Source organism: Aethalodelphis obliquidens, unplaced genomic scaffold, assembly GCF_003676395.1.
Source record: "Aethalodelphis obliquidens isolate GAN/ISIS:26980383/991018 unplaced genomic scaffold, ASM367639v1 scaffold33, whole genome shotgun sequence".
In the NCBI taxonomy this organism is placed as follows: Eukaryota; Metazoa; Chordata; class Mammalia; order Artiodactyla; family Delphinidae; genus Aethalodelphis; species Aethalodelphis obliquidens.
The window spans coordinates 20,753,423-20,775,942 of NW_020837977.1; the positions used below are offsets into that span (position 1 = coordinate 20,753,423).

A 22,520-nucleotide genomic window follows, 5' to 3' on the forward strand; every position below is an offset into this window, starting at 1 on the left:
TGGGTGGGTGGATGGACGGGTGGGTGGATGGACGGACGGGTGGGTGGATGGGTGGATGGATGGGTGGGTGGATGGGTGGATGGACAGGTGGATAGTTGGATGGAAGGTGGGTGGATGGATGGGTGGAGAGATCTCAGAAGTGCCTGAGGGAGAGTCCTGGATCTATGTCCTTCCATCTCCTCAGAAACTTCATCATTTACCTTCATCTTTACCCTACATCTTCAACCTCCTTCCTCACTACTAAAACCTTCCCATCAGAATTTAAACAGACCTAAACCTGTCACATGTGACAAACAAAAGGGAAGGAAGGGAGGGAGGGAGGGAAGCAAAGGAGAGAACTTCCCCTAGTTCCACACCTGCTTCTATTTCCTGTCCAAGGCTTGTTTTGTCACAGCCAAGCGTCTTGGAGGAATTGTCCATATTTATGACCTACACAACCATCGCTTCTTCCCGTCCCCTCTTGCAACTGCTCTTGCCAAGGTCACCCCCGCCTTGTTGAGAAAGCCCAGGCGGTAGGCCCTTGGGTTCTTGTCTCGCTCGACCTCGTCCCTCCCCCACCCCCTGCTCTCCATCCAGAGCCTCCCGAGCCAGGAGGCATCTCCCTTTCATGCTGAGCCCCCTGGATCCCCGATGCGCTCGCACTCCTGCAGCCCCCACTGCAGTGAGCTGAGCTCCCGGCTCCTGGCTGAGAGCCTAAGCTCATGGCAGGGGCTCCTGGGAGCCAGGCCATGTGGTCTCGCCCACCCTGTGGGCCCACAACCAGCGCTGGGCTGGAACAGAGTCCACGCCTGCGGGTGAACACGCAGCCCCTCCCAGGTCCCCGACCCCACTCCTCCTTGGTCACTGCCCGTCTCTTCGGATGTTAGGAGGCCTAAGGAACATTTTTTGTTTATTTTTTTTGAAAGTCTGTACTAATTTGAACACTTTCATTTTGCAGAACCAGAAAGAATTTGAAGCCCAAGTATTCAAAGATCCAAACGAGTTCAACGAGGTGTGAATTCCTAAATGTCTTGTTGTCTCAAGTGAGTAGAAAAGGAGCCTCATCCGTGTTGTGTATTTTTCCTGCTTAGCTCGGAACGTGGTTGTGAATTGCGTGTTTGGTGAGAGGGGTCAGGGCTGACTAACGTGTATCATTCAACTTTGGCGTAAGATGCCACTAAGATAGACGAAGACAAGGGGTTCCTTATTAGCTGTGGTTGGGTTTGGCCAGACGAGTGAACACTGCGGAGACGAGGTATCACCTAGACTGTCTGTTGACACATAACTGTCATAAAATGTTTGTATGAATGAAATGAATAGAGAGACTATATCATCATGAGTTATTTTCCTCACGTCAGAAAGATGCTGGGCACGCGTTTAAAAATCACTGAAACTCTGTGTCTTCCTCCCACCCTCCCTGTCCCACGGAGACATATGTATACGTACAGCTGATTCACTCTGTTATAAAGCAGAAGCGAACACACCATTGTAAGCAATTATACTCCAATAAAGATGTTAAAACAAAATCACTGAAACTACTGAGTTTCCTCTGGAGAGTAAATGATCAAGGTGGCACCCAGAGCGCAACGGTTCTGGCATTTAGCATTGAAACGTCTTTCTGCTGGGCCCTGAGGGAGACTCAGAGACATGGAGCCTGTGTGCATACGATCTGTGTTACTGTTTGAGGCGTCTGAGGGCACAGCCCGCTGCCCAGAGCGGCCCTGGGTAAACACCAGGGCTGCACAGTACCACGAGGCACCGGGAGGCAAACCCACCTGTGGGCGGGCAGAGGCAAGAGTGCTCTTCCCTGGACCTGAGGGGTGAGGCCCGGGTGCGGCTCTCAGCTTCCCTCTGGAGTCAGCCGGAGGCCGCCCTTGCCGGCGGATGAGGAGCTCGCTCTCTGTCTGGCTCCGCTGTGTCTCCACCTGGACCCCATTCTTGGTCCCCATCCCCCGCCCTGCCCCTCAGTGCATTCCCCCCACACCTGGGACTCCCCTTGTGCAGCCCCTCGTCTGGGGTCACATCCCACTGCACCCACTGGCCAGGAAGCCCTGAAGACAGCCCTGCCTTCCCCCTGCCCCCCACTCTCCGGCAGGTGCCCCTGGGCGTCAGGTAGCAGCTTGAGAAAGAAGGGCTTGTGAGGCTCTTTCCCTGCCCTTCGCGTTTGGATATTGCCACATTTTTGCTGTTACAAATACTTCCCGAAATGAACTGTCCTTGTAGATAAATCTCTTCACACGCATCGTCGCTTACTTACTGGGGTAACTTTGTAGAAGTAGGAATGCTGGCTTTCAGGCCTGCATCATTTTGAGATTTCCAGCACATGTGACCTCACACCCTCCGGGAAGACCGGCTGGGCCAACGCGTGAGGACAGATCCCGTCCCTGTGCCGCACCGTCTTTTAACTTCTTTGCCAACGCGTGGGCCCTAACTGACCGTGATTTGAACTCATGATGCAAAGAACTAATGCTTTGCGTCTGTCCCTAAACATCGTGTTGTAGGTTGGGTACAAATTGACTTCCACGTGGATAACCCTGTTTTATTACTTGACTTTATTTAAAACTAAAAAAAACCTTTAAAACAATTCTCCGTAACTGTGGTGGAACTGAAGAGGATGCCAGCACCTGAGGGAGAAGCCACAGCCTCCCCGGGCAGCTCAGAGCACGCCCTGCCTCCTGAACCCCTCTTCAAGATGTGCCCCAGTCGCCTCCCCCTGCACCTTGCTCGAGAGTCCCGGCCTCTCTTCATGCCACCACTGTGGTAACTCAGAGGAGTTTAGCACCAAGGAGTCACTCATCTCCAGGGCAGCTCATCGAGTACCCGCGTCCCTCTGAGGACCCCTGTGTCCTCGAGCTCCGCGCTGGGCCCCGCTGCCGACCTCCGCCCAGGCTCAGCCCATCCTGCCCGCTCGGCACTGCGCCTGCCTCGGGCGGCAGGGTCGGGCTGCGGGAAGCGGTCATAACCTGGAGAGTTGAACGCAGCCTTCCTCTCACTGGCTCCTATAAGTGGGGCTTCCCTCCCCTCCCACCAGCCCCCCCGCGCCGTGGGAGGCCCCTCTGGGGGGCTGCGTGGCCTCCACGCAGCACAGAGAGATTCTGTTTGGGAAACAATTCTTTTGTTTTCAACTACCGGATTTGAAAGCTATCACTGAAAACTGGTAGTCCTGCATTCTTAACCTGCAAATATCTTTGGGAACAAGATTGCACTTGTGAGAAGTCAAGCCTGCAATTGCCTGCGAGTCCCACCTCGGGCTAAGCCGGGAAGGGGGGGTAACCCAGCCTAAGACTAAGTCAGCCCCTGGCCTCGCCTGCCCGGTCCGCAGTGTCGATGAGGGCTCTGCACCCTGCGACGCCCCTGCCGCCCCCCCAGCACCAGGCATCCCTGCGACAGCCCCTCCCCCCGGCCCAGCACGAGTTATGTCACTGAATGAAAGGAGATTGTTCAAGGGAATTCCCACCGCATACGCTCGGAAACTGTGAAGACAGCCGCGTCTAGAGAAGGCTCCTCCAAGGGCATCTTGCCTGACGTGTTTTCTCACCGCCCCCGACCCTCCCAGTTGCCAAGGTTCACATGCAGCTGCGGTAAAAGATACACAACGGAATAGGCTTGTCCCCAGACTAGCGCTCGTTACGACGCACTGACTGTGCAATCGCCTGGCAATGCCCAGAAGGGCTGAAGTCGCATGTGCCCCCCACCTCAGGGGCCGCGCTCCATCCAGGTGGAGCACAGGACCTCCTGGAGCGTCGCCAGTCTCGGTCACCCCTGAAGGAGGAGCCGTCCCCAAACACACCTGAGAGCCAGCCAGGAGGTGCCCACTTCCCAGCAAGAGGAGGGGCGGCCAGGCTGGGGACGGGCTGGGGACTCCACATCGCATCCCCAAGGCATGCAGCGCTCAAGGTCCCTGCATCCCAAGCGTGGCTTCCTGTGCCCTGTGCCGCCCACTGAATCCGCCAGGAAAACGCTCCTCCCCCGAGACCCGCATCCCCTGTCTGTCTCCACTTCCTGCTGCCTGGCCGGACTCGGCACCCCTGCGGGAGAGGCTGTCCACCCAGAGGGCGTTTGACAAAATTGGGTGGCGTCCAGGTCATCCTGCCCTGGACCTTGTGCACCCGTTTCCTGTCCCCACCCCCAAGTCTCGGTGTGGACGACGGCACAATGGCTCAGAGCCCAGGGCGGCAAGCAGGGACGGAGCAGGCAGAAAGATGGGCACGTCCTGTCTCCAGTGGCAGCAGGGGCCGAGCCACCGCCTCCTAGTGGGAGCGGTCAGCCTGGAGCTCAGGCCCATCCAGAGGCTAATGGAAACCATCTGGTCCTTAATAACCTGTAGAATACAACGGGGTCAGAAGAGGAATAACAGTCCCCGTGATCTCAGTGACACATCATACAAAACCCCAACGAGCACTTTTGCTTGAGGTGTCATGCTAAATGCTACGCGATCACCCCACGCTTCCCACTCAGTCCTGGGGGCAACCAAGGGCATGACCTCCCATCTCATCCGAGATCCACTGTCCCTCCAATGGAGGGAGTCAGGGTTTAGGGAAATCAAGAAACTTCCTCCGCGCACCGAAGTGATACAGAGCCAGGCCACACTCAGCCCTTGCCTGGATCTAAGGGTAAAGCCTTCCCTCACGGTCCGGAAGGGGATGTCTACTCTCCTTGCTGCTCGGGGTGACCGAGGACAGCTCCCTGCAGGGGCTTCCTGCTTCCCTTCCTGGCGGCCGGGCCGCCACGTGGTTTATGCGCGCAGAGGGGGCCGCTGGGCCTCTCCAGGGCTCTTCACGTCAGAAACACCTGGGAATGTTCTTTCTTTCGTTGAATTTTCAATTTGCATGTAAAGGCACCCGTTTCCGGAACAAAGAGCAGTCAGGACACTAGGCTGGGCCCCGCCCAGTCACGAGGGCAGCCACGCACAAGGCGGGGTGGGAGGAGAGGTGAGGCCACTGTGGGCTGCTGGGGGGATGGCAGAAGTCCTCTGGGATGGGGGGGCTGGGCCCCTCACGGAGGCCAGGGCAGCGTAGAGAGGTTTCCATCTGGAGAAGCAGATGCCAGGAGCCGAGGCCACAGGACCCAGCAGCAAACGCAGACGTGGTGACGTGGCTCTCGCCAAGGGCCGGGAAGCAGCCCAAGGACCCCAGCTGTGGGGAAGGGCGGGTTTGCGCCAGGCCCCACCTGCGGTCATGCTCTGACGGCCCGACACGGGCCACGTGGACTTGAACATCTGACAGAAGCGCAGAGTGGTTTGTGGACGGTGGGGCCAGAGTGTGCACCGTGCATCGAGACTGCGAGGGGAAGCTGTGGTCCTATCAGGCCCGTGTGATTGGGGCTGTCCTGGCAAAGCTGGGCCCACGGTCTCCCGACCCACAGGCTACAGATTACCCCACAGGTGCATCTCAGGTAAAGCGGGAACAGCGCCTACTCTCTCTGCCTCCATTTCACCTCACAGGGTCTTTGAGAATGAGTAAGGATCAGCCTACAGTGCTGTTCTGTAAACTGTAAAGTGTGATACGAATACGAGATTAATAAAGGTGTGTGGTGGACATGAGGGCCAGTGTTCTCACCAGGGGCTCGTAGGTGATGAATAAATAAGAACACAGGCAGGGCTTCCCTGGTGGCGCAGTGGTTAAGAATCCGCCTGCCAACGCAGGGGAGACGGGTTCTAGCCCTGGTCCGGGAAGATCCCACATGCCGCGGAGCAACTAAGCCCGTGTGCCACAACTACTGAGCCCGCGAGCCACAAGTACTGAGCCCGTGAGCCACAACTACTGAAGCCCGCGCGCCTAGAGCCCGTGCTCTGCAACAAGAGAAGCCGCCACAATGAGAAGCCCGTGCACCACAACAAAGAGTAGCCCCTGCTCGCCACAAGGAGAGAAAGCCCGCGCACAGCAACAAAGACCCAACAGAGGCAAAAATAAAAACAAATAAATAAATAAATTTATAAAAAAAAAATACAGGCAGCCTTGACTTGAAGAACCCAGCTCTGGGTCCTCCCTGTGGACAAATGTGGGGCATCGCTTAAGTGACGGAGCCAAAGGCAGATGAAGGATGTCTCTAGAAATACCTTCAATAATCTAACGTATTTAGAGAAATGAATCTCATGGAGCCAGGATGAAACTCCAGAGGAAGCGTCACTAGGATTTTCACGAACATGACACGCTTGGAGTCTGTTCTAACGAAACTGCCCCCATTAACACACACACACACCACCCTCATCACAGACTCACAGAAGCATACAGCACTTCATTCCCTTCAAGAGGAACATTCGAGCCCCTTGAATTTTCCTCTCACCCCAAGACGCCACCAGCCCCAAACAGCAAGCACTGTCCGGCTAACGTCTCTTCCTGACAAACCGCACTCAGCGCTCAGTGTGCTTGTGGTGCCGGCTCTAAGGTGCTGTTATCACAGAGGAACTAACAGGCTGTAGGGTTTGCATGAAAGCACAAGAGCCCGAAAGCCCACTGAGTAAACACGAGCTGCGTCCAAGTTATGTGAGCTCGAGCCGGCCAAGTTCACACCTGGGGCTGCTTGCCACGTTCCTAACTGGGACAGGGTAAGTTTGACTAAGTGCAGAACAGGCTTCTTGCCTCCTTGGATTGCTAAATATGACTTGATGCTGATTCTGACTCGTAAAATTCAGGAAAGAACACAGCAGCCTAGAAACTAGGGTCAGTCATCAGCTGGGAAGCGGATGCACCTCCTTCTTGCCGAGGACTCTGAAAACCATCCTGCTGGATTTGGTGCCCCAGGTCCGGTGTCTGCAGACCACAAGCCAGGTGAGAAGAGCCCCACTGTCCCACCTGCAGGGAGCACAGAGTCCAGGAAATCGGAGCCGCTGTTGTCTCAGAAAGAAGGAGGAGGGGAGGGGGCGATGGAGGGATAGGAGGGCCAGGAGGAAGGGGCTGGGGGAGGGCATTCCCTGACTGGGAGCACCGTTTTCACCGCATGAATTTGTTTTAAAGAAAACAGGTAAGATGGAGAGTTAAGGGCGGCACGTCCCCCCCTCGCTGTGCCGGCTAGGAAATCCTGGCCGTGCAGAGTCTCGCCACCGCGGGCACAGCAGGATGCAGAGCAGGCCGGGGCCTGCAGCCCAGCGCCAGGTATGCGGCCCCGCGGCAGGCGCGCCCACGGCAGGTGCAGCGCAGCCAGTGCCGCGGCCCCGGGACGGGAGCCCTGCAGGTGCGGTCGGGACACGTCCCGGCTCTGCAGGAAAGCCACGCGGCTGCAGAACAGCCGAGCGCCCTCCGCCCGCAGGTCCCGGGGTGCAGCGGGGGTGACGCCCGCGGCGGCTCCGGGACGGGGCGTGGGCGGAGGGGTGCCCGGGGCTCCTCTCGGCAGAGGCCTCTCCGGACCCCCGGCGCTGCCCGCCCAGCCCTCGCACCGGCACCCTCCCGTCCACCCTCGGCCATCCCTGGGCACGCGGCTCCCCCAGCCTCCCGGCCCCGTGCTCAGAAGCCCCAGAGCCTCCAGCTGCCACCCGAGTCCCCTTGGCGGACCCAGGAGCCACCGCGTGTTCACACCCACCCACCCTGCGGGGGGGAGTCGTGGTTCTTTGTTGAAGGGCCGCTCAGCCCCGATCCCGACCTGTAATCAGAGGCCGTTTTGCAAACAAGCAACTACCGAGTACAGCTGGGGACAGGAGGCAGAAATGGAGGCGCGGGACGTCTTCAGGCCCCCAGCGCTCGGAAGGGGGGGCTCCCAGCCCCCCGGGGTGAGGCTGCTAGGGGCAGGGTACGGGCATGGCCAGGGCACCTTACACCGTCAAAAATCCCACGGGGCTCTGAGGCTGCGGAATTGCTCCAGGGCTGGGTCCAGGGCCCCGGCAGGACGGAGTGGCTGGGAAGGGAAGTGTGGGCGCAAAGAAGGCGCCCAACGGCAGCGAGTGACGATGAGGCGGCAGGAGCCGCCGGGCCTTCAAACCACCCGAGTGGCCCAGCTCGGGGCCCCAGAGCCCTGTGTCTGCCGTGTCGGGAGAGGCCCAGGAGAGGGGCAGGCCTGCTGGGCAGAGGGGGCCTGCAGGAGGGGGGGGCAGAGCCGGCCCCTCACAGGCCCCGCGCCCTGCGGCCCGCCGGCCGGGGAGGCCTCACGCTCCTCTTGGGTCTCTCCTCTGACGCCACGCCTCCCCCTGAGCTCCCGGCGGCGGGCTGCACCTGGGCAGCTGGGCAGAGCGGCACCCCCGGAGGGCGGGGGTGGTGGGCTGCATCCCCGTCGGGTGACTGTCTCCTGGCAGCCCCACCCGCCCCCTGTGATCTTGGTGCCCGCGGTCCACCGGGGCGGCTGCTCCAGGCAAGCCCTGTCGGGACCTGCTGCTGCGGGGGAGGAATGCCAGGCGGTCACGTCCCTCAGGTACAGATGGGGTGAGTAGTCACAGAAAATCAAAATCGGGACGATTCTGGGACCCGGGATCCAGAGGTTGTGATCTGAGGCTTTTCTCCCGGAGTACACAGAGCTGCAGGCGGTGCAGCCCTGCGCCTGGGCCTGGGAGGGGGGTGTGTGCAGGTGAGCTGGAGGGGCACTGAGCCCCCGCCCTGCCAGCTCCGGGGCTCCCCTGCGTCCCCAGGGTCAGCAGATGCGCTTCTGGTCGGACACCGGGCAGGAGCCCCTCTGCGCACCCGGTCCCAGGGCCCCAGGTCCCTCCGGGCCTCACTTCACCCCACGCACGCATTTGGGCCACAGGGATGCCCACCCGCAGGACGTGGATACACAGGGCGGGGGCAGATGGGGTGTACCTGGAGAGCACCGGGCACAGGACAGACGCTCCATCCAGGTCGGCCCTGGACTCAGCCACGCGGGACTTGGACCCGCCGGGCTCTCGGGAGGGGCAGTGAGGCCGGGGATCCTCGGTCACCCTCAGCAGACAGACCCACTCGCAGGGGCCCCCGCAGGGGTGGGCGTCTCGGGGGGGTGCCTGGAGGAGCCGGTGTCGTGGGCAGTGGGATCCTCGGACAGGATGGAAAATGCCTTACGCGCACGTGACTCGGCGACACGGTGATACACTCTCCTTCCCCAAGCTCCCTCCTCAGCACTGCCACGTCCCAGGAGCACACAGGTGACAGGTGACGTCCAGGGACAACCTCCTGCACCTGCCGTCGACCTCCGACCCTGTCACTGCTGAGTGGGTCTGAGCGCTTGTCTCTGGTCCCAGTGTGAGCTGTGGCCTTGCGTATGCGTGTGTGCATGTGTCTGTGTGTACGCGTGTTTGTGTGTGCAGGTATGCCTGTTCACGCACGTGCACCTGCACCCCCCAGCAGGCCTCCTCCCTCAGACGCTGGCACGCTCGCCCTCGGCCCCGCCTGCTGTGCCCTCGCCTGGCGTCCTGGGGGCACCTCCAGGTGTGAGGAGAGGCATCCCCTCCCGCCTTTCTCTGTGTCCCCCCAGGAGAGGGTGAGGGCGAGGGGGCTGGGGCTCAGCCTCCGCCCTCAAGGCCATCCCGCGGAAGCGGCTCTACCCCCGGGTGGAGGTCCCGCCCCGTGAGGACCCAGGGCTGCCGATCTCAGAGAGGACGGACAAGGCAACCCCGTGCAGTGAGGCTCACAAGCAGGGTCGTCCTGAGCTGGTCCCTTGAATTCCTCTGCTTGGAAGAATCCTCAGCCCTGAAAAGTGTGAACAGGTGGGGGGGGGGGGGCACAGCCATCCCCCAGAGCCCACAGGGGGCAGGATGAATGGGGGGAGGGGGAGGCAGGAGGGGAGGACTGAGTGATGAGAACAACGGGGGAAGGGGCCGCCAGGCAGTTGAGGACATGCGTGTCCTGGGGGACATGAAGGGGCAGCTGAGCACAGGCTCCGGGGAGCAGGACGGGGCCACCTGGCTCAGTGGGGTCCCAGGCCCCCCAGCCCGGGCACACGTCTTATAACCCAGGGCAGGTGGCACAGATCTCTCGGGTGGACGTGCCCCTCCCTCGGCGCCAGCAGGAGTGACGGGCAGTGGCCCAGGTAAGCACGACAGAGCGCCTGGCCGTGCGGGGAGCCATGTGTGGGGCCCGGGGGCTCATCCAGGGTCCAGCGAACGCCGGTCTGAGGGAGGCGGCCCCTCTGCCTGCAAGGGGAATGAGGCCGCAGAGCATCTGCACGGCCCCCGGTGCGGCCACAGCTCAGGAAGCTGCTTAGGATGCAGACGCGCGGCCGCACGCACCGGGCTGGTCCCACAGTGACGCACGAGGTGTGGGCAGCTCGCTCGGCTTCACGCCTGGAGACCAGTGGGGCCCCGGGGGGATTTCACAACACGCCACAGGCGGCAAAAGGAATCACGTATTTGGCCTGGAGAAGTGAAAACTGAGGTTTGATTTGATCGCAGGGGCCCTAAAAGAACAGCAACAAGAAAATGTGGGCGGGGGGCAGTCATCCAGACGTTAACCTAAGTGTACACACACGCAAAGGCGTTTTCTGAAAAGCAAAACGGCATTGATTGCAGCCAGAAATTATGTCAAGACACAGCGAGGGGACTTCCCTGCACGGTGGTTAAGAATCCGCCTGCCAATGCAGGGGACACGGATTTGAGCCCTGGTCCAGGAAGATCCCACATGCCACAGAGCAACTAAGCCCGTGTGCCACAACTACTGAGCCTGTGCTCTAGAGCCCATGAGCCACAACTACTGAGCCCGTGAGCCACAACTACTGAGCCCACGTGCCACAACTACTGAGCCCGTGTGCCACAACTACTGAAGCCTGTGAGCCTAGAGCCCGTGCTCCGCAACAAGAGAAGCCACCGCAATGAGAAGCCCGTGCACCGCAACAAAGAGTAGCCCCCGCTCGCCACAACTAGAGAAAGCCCGTGCACAGCAACGAAGACCCAACGCAGCCAAAAATAAAGACACAGCAAAGAGGATGGTCCTGATGGACTAGAAGTGGGGGGATGGGGGCTTATGACGGGGGGGTGGAGCTGCTGTGCCCACGAGGGGCTGCCAGTAAACCCGACACTGGGAGGCTTCACCCCAATAGAGCACCACGTGGACGAGGTGGCCCGGCGGCCACTCACCCGCAGGTGCAGCACCAATGAGCACGGAGATGCTGGGGCCTCTGCAGATGCCCCAGAAACTCCTCGTGTGTCTTGACATCCCCACACTGTCCCGACCTCCCCTGGGAGCCGAGCCACAGGGCCCTGCGTTTGCTATGTCCGCCAGCCGAGATTTAATGCCGCAAGAAAATGCTCCTCCCCCAAGACACACATCATGGTGTCAACTTTCACCCCCTCCAGCCTCATCGGCCTGCACGGCCCCCACCACATGGCCCAGCCACACATGCACACACGCACACGCATGCACACACACAGCACACACACACGCAAACACACACACGCACACACACAGGGTCCCTGTGTGAGGGGTTACCAGCAAGAGGACGTTTGGAGAAAGGGGTGAAATAGGACGCTTCCTCCACGGCTCCGCCCCAGCTGCCGCCCAGCCCCCGCAGGCTCTAGTGCCCTGCAGCCCCCACAAATCCAACGAGCACGAAGGACATACAAATGCCCACATGGAAAATTCCAACCAGGAAACGAGATGTTAAACTCCCACCACTGGCGAATACTCTGTGCAAGGCAGTCACCGCTGTGGTCAGAAGAGCTAGTGGCAGGTGCTCTGTCGTCAGCAGAAAGCCTTCCCGCTGCTCTGTCACTGTGGCACATCACAGAAGCAGGACGACGGAAAACCCTGCAGCCAAATCCTGGTCCACGGGGCAGGCGGTGGATGGCGCTCGGAGTGGCCTCGGAGCCTCAGCGGCGTCCCCGCTCCCCTCCGGCCATGCACGCTGCCCCTGGGTGTGTGCTGTTCCTTCCATCTCAGCACCCCTCCCCCGGTCGCCCCAAACAAGCCCATGCCTGGAGATGTCTCTCAGAGCCCAGAAAAACTACCAAAACGTTCAAGGTCCAGGAGCAAACAGCACTTGACTTTGCATAAAGCTTGTGTGTGGGTTCTGATAGGAAAGCACGACTAGCTGCCCCCAAAGAGCCTCAGCAAAGCCCTGCTTCCCTGGCGATTGGTGTCCCCTCCTCCAGGGCCACCCTCTAGGGTCTGAGCAGTTCGCTCTTGAGAAGCCGCGATAAGCAGAGGAGCTGACAGCAGCAGAAGGACGAAGGTGAGGTCACGATGGGCCATGCACGGGGGGAGGCAGAGGGGGAGCCCCCCCCCTCGCTTCCGTGCCGGCTAGGAAATCCTGGCCGTGCAGAGTCTCGCCACCGCGGGCACAGCAGGATGCAGAGCAGGCCGGGGCCTGCAGCCCAGCGCCAGGTATGCGGCCCCGCGGCAGGCGCGCCCACGGCAGGTGCAGCGCAGCCAGTGCCGCGGCCCCAGGAGGGAGCCCTGCAGGTGCGGTTGGGACACGTCCCGGCTCTGCAGGAAAGCCACGCGGCTGCAGAACAGCCGAGCGCCCTCCGCCCGCAGGTCCCGGGGTGCAGCGGGGGTGACGCCCGCGGCGGCTCCGGGACGGGGCGTGGGCGGAGGGGTGCCCGGGGCTCCTCTCGGCAGAGGCCTCTCCGGACCCCCGGCGCTGCCCGCCCAGCCCTCGCACCGGCACCCTCCCGTCCACCCTCGGCCATCCCTGGGCACGCGGCTCCCCCAGCCTCCCGGCCCCGTGCTCAGAAGCCCCAGAGCCTCCAGCTGCCACCCGAGTCCCCTTGGCGGACCCAGGAGCCACCGCGTGTTCACACCCACCCACCCTGCGGGGGGGGAGTCGTGGTTCTTTGTTGAAGGGCCGCTCAGACCTCTGGGAGGGCTCTCCTCTCCCTGATGTGACATCAGAAACCAGACAGAGACCCGTGTTCCTGACGCACATGCGCATCCAGCCCTCTGCTGCTTCCAAAAGGCCTTTGATCCTCGGGCAGGATTTCCCATTTCTATCAGTTATGCTGTGAGAAAATGGGAGACGTGGCGCTAAGTGGAGGGATGAAAGCCTAGAAGACAGTGTCCCATCAGCCACCCCTTTGCTGCAGCCGCACTAGTTACTAACCCCCCTCAGCGCCCGAAGGGCAGCCAGGGCTTAGAGCACCGCACACCACCGCACCGCCCGTCTCTGCTTTTCTCTAATTTCCTATTTAATTATCTGACGGTTTTTTTCATTCTACAAGAATGTACGTCCATGAACACATAGATCTCACCAGTCTTATTCACTCTTGTCCTCCTGGCTTTTCAGAGAGTTGGTGCTTAATAAATATCTGCTGAATGAGTCGATGACTGAATCCCAAGGCCTGTGTTGTTGGAAAACCTCTTTCTGTGTGAGTTTGTGTGCCCAGGGTGACGCTGATTCCTGAGAAAGTCGTTGGGACACCAGTACGTACCCAACAGCATAAAGTATGACAGAATTATCTCCCTGAGGTCCAAGGCAGCCCTGACGGCCCACAACTCACTGTGGGAGATCAGGACCAGAGGTCAGTGGTTAATTCTGCCCATCATTTCAGGGGTGTCAGCAGCGACCTTTCATGGTGGTCACCAAACAAAATTAAAAATGGTCACTCGTGGACTTCCCTGGTGGCACAGTGGTTAAGAATCCACCTGCCAATGCAGGGGACATGGGTTCTATCTCTGGTCTGGGAAGATCCCACATGCCACGGAGCAACTAAGCCCGTGCACCACAACTACTGAGCCCGTGCTCTAGAGCCTTCAAGCCACAACTACTGAGCCTGCACTCTAGAGCCCGCGAGCCACAACTACTGAGCCCGTGTGCCACAACTACTGAAGCCCACGTGCCTACAGCCCATGCTCCATGACAAGAGAAGCCACCACAATGAGAAGCCCGTGCACCGCAACGAAGAGTAGCCCCCGCTCGCTGCAACTAGAGAAAGCCCACGCACAGCAACGAAGACCCCACACGGCCATAAATAAATAAATAAAATTTTTTTAATCTATTAAAAAATGGTCCCTCAGAGACAAAAAGCAGTAAACCAGGGACACTTGGGCACCTGGGAAATTCACTAGGATGAGTATGTATGTCTTTGCCCAGAGAAGAATACTAGCTGATTGAGTGCCTTTATTTGACGTTCACAGTGTAAGTTTATTACATGGAATACATCTTCACAAATGGAGCAAAAGTAAATAGACTCCAAGTAAAGTACATAGTAAGTATGACTTGAGTTCAATAAAGATTATTCTATGGACTAGAACAACCTAGGACAATCTGCTAAGAAACTAGCATCCTTAGGAAACTTAAAGGCCTTGCCGCTGGCGGGAGGGCACTGCAGGATTTATTCCGCCAGGGCGGCGATCCCACTGATCCAGGCCCTGGGTAAAGTTATGAGGTCAAGGGCTTCAAACTCACACGTTTTCAGCACGCGGCTGGCCACAACATCTTAACTTTTAAAGGCAGAGAATGTGCAGGTAAACAAGATACGAAATCACCTGGTAGAAGCCACACATCCTGAGAACAGCCTCCCTTCCTTGGCGGGTGTGTTACTCTCTCAGAAACACGCACTGTTGTGGCCGGTTAGAAGGTGTTCCGGCAACTTGGGGCCCCCGAGAGGCCACCCGGCAGGGCTTTGCCAGGACGAGGGGCCCCTGGAGCTGACACCCATGCGGGCCTGCGGGGCCTCACGCCTCCTCCCCTCCCTTCCCGCCGGGGTCCCCCTCCCTGTGGACCTACCCTGTCCTGCAGAGGGGTCAGCCCCGAGCCGCTGCCTGGCCCACTCCTCAGCTTTGCCCTCGTCTGCCAGCTGACTTCCCTGGGCCCGTAATTCATGGCAGCGCACTCATCTGGAGGGTGACCACCCCCAGTGACGTGACGGATGCGTGAACACTGTTCTCAGACCAAACTCGCGGACTCCGGGGGACTCTAACATTTCCCCCAATGTTCCCAGAATCCAGATCTCCTGCCCCAAGAATGACAGACATTCGTGTGGACGGTCTGTCTCCGCCAGCCTCTCGCCCTCTCGGGGAGCAGCGCCCCCACCCCTCCTCCGGAGTCTTCACCTCACCTGTTTCAACCTCCGCACACGGCCTCCTGAGGGCCTGCCTCTCAGACCGCGTCTCGTTACACTTTACCTTCCACGCTGCACATACATCTGCTACCGCATCCTACTGCCTCCTTTTCTCCCAGGTCACCAGCTGGTTCTGACCTTACTGTCTACTCTCTTCCTCCCTCGCCCTTGCTCCACCTGGGTCACTCCATCTCATGCCCAGACCTGCTTCTGTCCGGGTCTCTCAGGAAACTCCGGGGGCCCCCATCACCCCGTCACCAGCAACCCGTCAGAGTTCAAGTTCTTGCTGGTATGTGCCCACACCCGACAAAAGACAGGCTCCCCAAGGACAAAAGGTACCTCATTCACCTGCAACCCCAGGCCAGTAAGTGACTGTGTTAATCTCTCACCTGGTATGAAGGTTCTAGAAGCAGCCTGGCAGGGCTCGCGGACGGTAGCGAGTTGTCTGGATCCTCGGAAAGTCGGACCCCCAGAGTATTGCTGTGATCTAAAGAAAACCAAACCCATTTGGGTCCCTCCCCACAGGCTTCAGACTCCAAATGGGAGAGCCAGCCACATCTGCGTTCAGGAGCTGATGCGTGTGAGGAAGTCACCTCCACCACATCCACCTGCAGCGCAAGGCGGCCACCAGCTCCCTGAAGACCACGTTGCATCTAAGGTTGATCTGGGGTTTTCCCGCAACGACAGTCAACACGCATGCGCATCTCATGCACTATGGGTACAGAGCACACTGCAAAGCAATAGGGCGTCCTGGGCACACCCCAAAGTGTGACTCACATCGGCACTGGCAGTGAGCCATCCTCCAAGCTCACCCACCTTCCCTCTGTCCACGGAGGGTCGACCCGTCCGCGACGGTATGCGTCAGATACGGTCCGCGGCCCTAGAGGCATCAGTAAGAACCAAAACTGAAAGTGAAAGTGGGCAGGGATTCCCTTCTCCGTCCTTTGCATCCCTGACACCACCTTTGTCCTGACTCCCAGATTGGCGCTGCCTGGTGGACACAGGGCTGTGAGGGGCTGGTATTCACCGGCTTCAGCACCGACAGGCACCTGCCGTCCAGGTAACAGGCGTCCAGTGTGTGTTGGTGAGGAGGGCGCACCGCTGCTGGTCTGAGGACCCTGTGGTCCAAGCACCCTGCACCTACGCTCCTTACACAGGTGCCTCGGCCAGCAGGAAACCAAGCCTGTTCCCCGAAGTGCTCACTGAGGCCCCACACACTCAGTCACAGTCGGCGGGGCTGGTTCCCTGACCCTGTGCCCTGACCCCAGCACCTGCAGGGTTTTTGTTATTTGAGTGGCATTTTTATACTTTGCAAATCACTTTTACACCCACGACTTCGTGTGATCTTACAGCCTTCCCAGAAGTGGACAGGCAGACGGTATGATTAATGGTGAGTAAGCCGAGGCACGGACAGGTCAGACCTCAGCTGCAAGGGCCACGCGGGGAGGCGCCCACGGACAGGGTCCCGGCGCTGGCCTGGAGTCACTGCAGCTTCGTAGGATCCACGACATTCACAGGCAACCATGTGGGAGCGTGGAGGCCACTGGGAGGGGTCTGGCTCAAGGGCAAGAGACACAGGGCTTCCCGAGCGCCGCAGCTTCTGGGGCGACAGGGGCTTGGGAACGCGCGCTGGGTCCTTAGGTTTGCTTTAATGGCGCAGCGTCTGCTCTGGTACAAAGGCTTAACGATTCCAGCGCGGCCATTAGTTCCCACCCGGCAGAGACGACACCAGATGTTATAAAGTCACGTCTCCCGGCCATCGGCCCACCAGGCCACAAGGACACGTCAAAAGCAGCAGCAGCTCCCGCCAGGAGTGCTCCCCATGTGTCCTAGGACATCAGAGCCCAGGTGACTGGAGGTGTCTGGGAGGCGGGGCAGCAGGGCAGACAGCGCCCGCTCCCAGCTCCCGGACGGACCAGGCAGAGCTGCCCCCAGAGCAGAGGGATGGGCTGCCCAGCTTCACACAGATGGACAGCTCCCATCCAGACCCAGAGCCGGCGTCGGGAGCTGCCTGCAAACCTGCAGGGCTGGAAGGGAATCACTCATTTGACTGGAGCGCAAGATGTGCCCAGAAGCCCGTCCAGCTTCTTGCTGCCACCACCAGGAAGCCGCAGAGAAGGGGCTGCACGGCGCGGCTGCCATTGCGCAGACCTCAGCGCACAGAGCAGGCACCAGCCTGCCCGCATTCCTCTCTCCCGCCCGGCAAGGAGCAGCCAGGAAGACTCAAAGGGCTGTGGGGAGTTCAAAGGCTGAGAAACTGGCTGCTTCGTTATTACCAGCACTCAGACACTGGGAGCTGAAAAATCCGCCGCAGAGGTGATCAGAGGTCACTTTCTCTCAGCATCGAGCACAGCAAGGAGGTTTCCTGTAAGCGGGGTCTCCAAGGCTCAGTTTGTTTCCTATACACGTGCACACACACACCTGTCTCTTTACTAAGCAGCCTGCTGGAAGGAGAGGCCTGGAAAGACGAGGCTTCTCTGCAGAAACCGTCCTCCTGACAAAGTCTCTGCCTGCTTACTCAGAGCAGCTTCTCTTCTCACAGCCGCCAGCGCGGAGGAGCATCTCCCCCAAAACTGCAGCGAACGCTTCCCAGGCTTTTTTAAGTGAAAAACACCCTGCCACAATCGCGAGAGGAGAGCAGATTCTGTTTGAACTGAGCTGAGACCCGCTGCCACACGGGGCACCCGGGAGTGGACGGGGGGTGGGGGTTGCTCCACAGCAGCACGTCGTGGAGAATCGGACTTAGTGAGGGGTTCCTGGCTTCCATGCTTTGCTCTTTTTTCCACGTGGAGACGTAAAAGAAAATCTAGGCAGGAATGGAGTCCAAGGACCTGGTTCTTAGCTCAGGAAGAGGGACAGGAACTTGAGAAAACCTGCAGAACTCAAGAAGACTCTGGAAGTACATCGATTAAAAAATAAGCAAACACAATAAAAAAAAATTAAATAACCATCAAAATATTAACAACCAGCACGTTGGCAGGGCCAGCTTTGCACCAGAGGACGGTCTGTTGCAGCCCCTACCTGAGGACAGAAAGAAGGTGACACACCTGGAAAGAGCCTTGAAACAGCTGCCCGGGCCCAAGGCCGTGTCTCCAGGACCCTCCCTCCGCCCCCATCTCCTCTCCCCGCGAGGGTCTCCACCTTGGGGAAGGTGGAATTGAGCTGCCAGGATTGTTTTGTGGGGAGAGTCAGTGATACACGTGGTTTGGTGTGTCCTCAGCACAGCGCCTGCTGTTAGCTCTTATCTGTGTTACGACTGATGTTAGCAGTGTATCCTTTTCTGATATCATTTTCTCTGCTCTGTTTTAGTTCCTTCGACACTGTTTCTATACCTTCATGTTGTTTTCATGGGAAGGTTGTTAATTCTACGTTTGGCCCGACTTTAAGTAATCAAACTTTCTTTTTATTGGTCCCACTTAAACACCACAGTCATTGAATGAAATGTGGCCACTGCCCCGTGAGATGACCCTGCAGGGCCTCGGAGACCTGCGCGTGCTGGGTGCCCGAGCTTGGTGCCGGTGTTTAGATTTGCGGGTTTTGTCTGTTACTGTCCGGCAAGTGCTCTCAGCCTGAGAGGCAGGTGACCGGGGTCCCTGCGACCTCACTGGGGCTCCCGGGGCCGCACAGGGGGACGAGGGCCCAGGGCCGCCCGACGTGTGGGGAGCTGCCCCGTCCCACCCGTCATCACGAGAGCAGCTCTGAGCAGTGTGTTTCCATCCCCTCACTTTATCTTTAACTCCATCTGAGTGTGCTTTTCTAAATCAATAAAACCCTCAATAAGGACTGGGAAAGTGAGGTCAGGACAAGGGTATCACCACGATGCCTGCCTGGTGCAGACGTGGACTCACCGCCAGGGTGACCCCCTCCCTACAGGAATCCACCAGTAAAGGGGCACGCAGGGCGCTCCATCCAGTTTAATAATGATATTTGACGCGGTGACTTCCCATCCACTCAATTGGTTATGCTCTTCTACTTCTGAAATATAGCGGGGCTGTGTGCAGACTGCGTCAGGAAAGCTTCCGCATCAGAGGCCAGAGGGTCAAACGTTCAGACAAAAACTAAAGATGCCTTTTTCTTTAACAATGAAAAATACAGCGTCGCGATTAACTCCAGCACACCACAAGACATCTATTAATACGATAAAACTTTGAGGAATATAAAGACTGCCTTGACCAAGCCTCAAGGAAAAACATTTGCCTGTTCCTGAGACGCAGGAGAAGTTGAAAACGTTCGTCTACATAAAATATGACTCTCCGAGTCTGCCGAGGTCAGTGAGACCCGGGACGGCCAGCGTGATCTGCAGCTCGTTTGCACTGGTTCCTCCCTTCTTGTATCTCTGTGTCTTTCTTTTACTTCCCCTCCGTCCCTCCAACTTCCCCCCCGAGGGGCGCACACCACCCACCGTGAGGGCAGCGTGGTCAGGGTCCAGCGCCGAGTTCCTGCCTCCTGATTGGACCCACTGTCTTCGTCTCCTGGTGGCCCAACTCTCGGGGCAGTGGGAGGACAGACACAAGTTAGCTCAAACCATCAGACTCACTTTGCTACAGATTAGTCACAGGTTCCCTCACCACGGCTTGTCTTTCCGAGTTCCTATTTCCCTCGGAATTTTTTACAAGCCGGCATCTCTCCACAGGTAAGATGCTGACACACATGCAGGCAGGTTATAGAGAACATGAGTTTGACTACAGTTTAAAGTTATATGTTCAGGGGACTTACCTGGTGGGCTAGTGGTTAAGACTCCATGCTCCCAATTCAGGGGGCCCCAGTTCGATCCCCAGTCGGGGAACTAGATCCTGCAGGCCGCAACTGAAAAAAAAAAAAAATCCCACATGCCGCAACTAAGACCCAGTGCAGCCAAATAAATAAATATTTAAAAAATAATAATAATAAAATAAAATTATATGTTCAGGAAGGAGGAAATAATATCTAAGGTTTTTAGTGAATTCATAGATTTTAAAGCCTACTGGCAAATATTAAGGTAGTTTAAGCTTCAAATCCTCTCCCAAAACAATAATTGCTTCCTAGGTGTGCAATTGAAAACACTGTACAACTTTCAGAAATACTGGTACTTCTTAAAAAAACATCTGATGTAGTCATGGAAACAGGAATATGGTGAGAAGCAAGAGAGTTTTTTCAAGTCTTTTAATATAAAGTAAAACAGAGTTTCAAGCCAGAAACAAATGATCACAGACTAGTTTCTGATGTGACCAAAATCACAAAAGCAAAAATGGCAAAAGGATAAATCAGCATTATTACGGTACTGCCGGGAAGAGAATGTTATAAAGTTGCATAAATATTTTCACCCTAAATCCCATTTATTATTTTCCTTCATGTATAATTTTCTGAAAAACAAAGCATTTTCCCTGAAAACTTTCCATGCTATGATTTTCTCCTTCTCCAGGGGTCACTTATTTACATTTTGGAAAAATCTGAGTAACATCTGTTCGAGGGCTTTGGCTTTTAGGGAGGAGAGAAGTGGAGGGAGCACAAGACAATATTCTTGTCCCTGAAAGCTATTGAGTCATTGTAACTTCAGGTCCCTAAACGGTAAAGAAAACCAATGACTTCTTCACATGCCTCGACAAGAAAGGCAATTATGTAAAGTAATTGAGCCTAAATGGAAACGTATTTGTATGAGACCTTGAGTTTTTCTCCTTACATGTGATACTCTTTGTAAGTCACTCCCGAGCACCACGTGCCAGGCGCTCCGTCTTGCCCCTGTTTCTTTAGTCAAAGGTGGTCTGTGAATCCCCTGGGACAGATGCTGAGGGCCAGCTGTGCAGCCTCAGTGTGGCCTTAGGCCAGCCTGGATCTGGACGGCTCTCTGTCCCCTGACGGCTCCTCATCCACTCACGTTCCGTCACGGCCCCGACGCCTGGGTGAGCCCAGCAGCACCCGAGGTTGGAGGGTGGCCACCCACCGAGCCCGGGAAGCTGCTGAGAGCAGGACACAACACTGGCCAGAGTCTCTCTTGCCCTGAACCTTCCACATCCATATCCATTGAATGTCTATGCAATCTTTCTCCAACATTGAGCTATTTTATTATCTTTTTTCTTCAGAACTTAATATCTGACATTAAAGTTTTTTAAAAAAAGAAAATGTTATGGGATGTTGAAATTGTGGATGATTTCTGTATACTTTAAGGTAGGTATTATGTTTTAAATTTTGTTGTCAATTTTTAAAATGTTTAAAAACTAAGCAATGGGCTTCCCTGGTGGCGCAGTGGTTGAGAGTCCGCCTGCCGATGCAGGGGACACGGGTTCGTGCCCCGGTCCGGGAAGATCCTACATGCCGCGGAGCAGCTGGGCCCGTGAGCCATGGCCGCTGAGCCTGCGCGTCCGGAGCCTGTGCTCCGCAACGGGAGAGGCCACAACAGCGAGAGGCCCGCGTACCGCAAAAAAAAAAAAACAGCAACAACAACTAAGCAAGAGTTTACTTTTGTGGCATTCCTCGGACAAACTCAAAGCGGTTCAGACCGCACACCTTATTCATCTGAGCGTCCCCAGCTAACCCAGCGAGTGCTGTTGTCAGAACAGGGTAGGGAAGGGGACTATTTACCACAAACCTTTCCTCGTGCTCGCCAGGGCCGCCTTCTGGCCACTGGCCATTTGATGGTGGAGAGAAATCAACAAACAGCGGATCGTCTTTGTTTCTGCCCCGGACTTGATGTGACAGCCCAGGAGCCGTGCAGGCGGCAGCGCCCTCTGTTTCTGTAGGAAACGGCACCGGCGGCAGGAAGTGAGCCCTGGGATCAGCTTCCCTCCTCAGCTAACAGGTACTTGGCAGTTTTCCAGCTTTTATGACTCGGGTAAGAAAAGTGTACTTTTCCACTATTACTAATGTAACTGTGGTTGTGTCTTGAAACCACCAAATACTTATCATCGCCTGTGACCCACATGTAAGAAAACTGTATTCGTTCTTCTGGAAAAAATATTTTACCAAAAACTATCTTCAAATTCTAGTATTGGAACAGACCTCAGAAAGGCCTCATTAGAATGACAAACCATCGCGTATCTTTTCTTCTTATGGCCCAGGTTGAAGATTCCACCAGACTTTTTTTTTTTTTTTTTTTTGCCGTACACGGGCCTCTCACTGTCGTGGCCTCTCCCGTTGCGGAGCACAGGCTCCGGACGTGCAGGCTCAGCGGCCATGGCTCACGGGCCCAGCCGCTCCGCGGCATGTGGGATCTTCCTGGACCGGGGCACGAACCTGTGTCCCCTGCATCGGCAGGCGGACTCTCAACCACTGCGCCACCAGGGAAGCCCCACCAGATTTTCTTAAACAATCTGTTTTAATTTTTGATCTGTTCTTCTCTCTTTTAATCTACTTTCTGCAAAAAATAAATTACTTTGTTATCCATATATTTGAAAGCAACCTTAACCTTTCCTCCTTTAGGTTAAAACAACTCCAATTAGCTCAACCTACATTCCAATATTCAGATTACTAATATTCATATTACCTTATGATTTTCTTTGATAATCTTCTCTACTTTTTACATATCTTTCATAAAACTTGAAGATCAATACTGAATTTCTACTCCAAGAACCAGGGCCTGAGATGTTACAAAGAGGCCATCTATCTGGAGACACAGGCAGACTTCAAGGGGAAAAAAATTCAATTCTTACAGTACATCAGGATCAACAGTGAT

At 56.9% G+C, this 22,520-nt stretch overlaps 3 protein-coding genes across 4 annotated transcripts in view; 2 read left to right on the plus strand and 1 right to left on the minus strand.

The window, feature by feature from the left end:
• Positions 1-1,046, plus strand: part of CLXN (calaxin) — an 8,846-nt gene extending 7,800 nt beyond the window's left edge. Inside the window, exon 6 of one of the 2 annotated variants that reach the window (XR_003437430.1) lies at positions 938-957. Coding sequence is in view for 1 of the 2 variants with exons in the window: in XM_027128141.1 (XP_026983942.1) it covers positions 938-997 (60 nt within the window). In the remaining variant the exon portion in view is untranslated. Of the gene's footprint in view, positions 1-937 lie in introns of both variants that reach the window. The other variant, XM_027128141.1, reaches the window with a different exon arrangement.
• The window catches only part of PPDPFL (pancreatic progenitor cell differentiation and proliferation factor like), a 184,002-nt gene extending 168,464 nt beyond the window's left edge, over positions 1-15,538 (minus strand). Inside the window, exon 1 of the mRNA XM_027128142.1 lies at positions 15,262-15,538. Coding sequence (XP_026983943.1) covers positions 15,262-15,379 — 118 coding nt within the window. The 5' untranslated portion in view covers positions 15,380-15,538. The remainder of the gene's footprint in view (positions 1-15,261) is intronic.
• On the plus strand, positions 7,260-9,615 carry LOC113631556 (uncharacterized). Its single transcript, XM_027128139.1, has 2 exons — positions 7,260-8,330; positions 8,650-9,615. The coding sequence occupies exons 1-2, from the start codon at positions 7,622-7,624 to the stop codon at positions 8,799-8,801; spliced, it is 861 nt and encodes a 286-aa protein (XP_026983940.1). The 5' UTR covers positions 7,260-7,621; the 3' UTR covers positions 8,802-9,615.
• Positions 15,539-22,520: the final 6,982 nt, after the last annotated feature.

Excerpts from the sequence above, each read along its gene's own strand:
- LOC113631556 (XM_027128139.1), top strand. The coding sequence starts at position 7,622 with ATGGAGGCGCGGGACGTCTTCAGGCCCCCAGCGCTCGGAAGGGGGGGC. Across the intron at positions 8,331-8,649 it reads GTCCCTCAGGTACAGATGGG|GGATGCCCACCCGCAGGACG; the intron begins GTGAGTAGTCAC and ends TTTGGGCCACAG.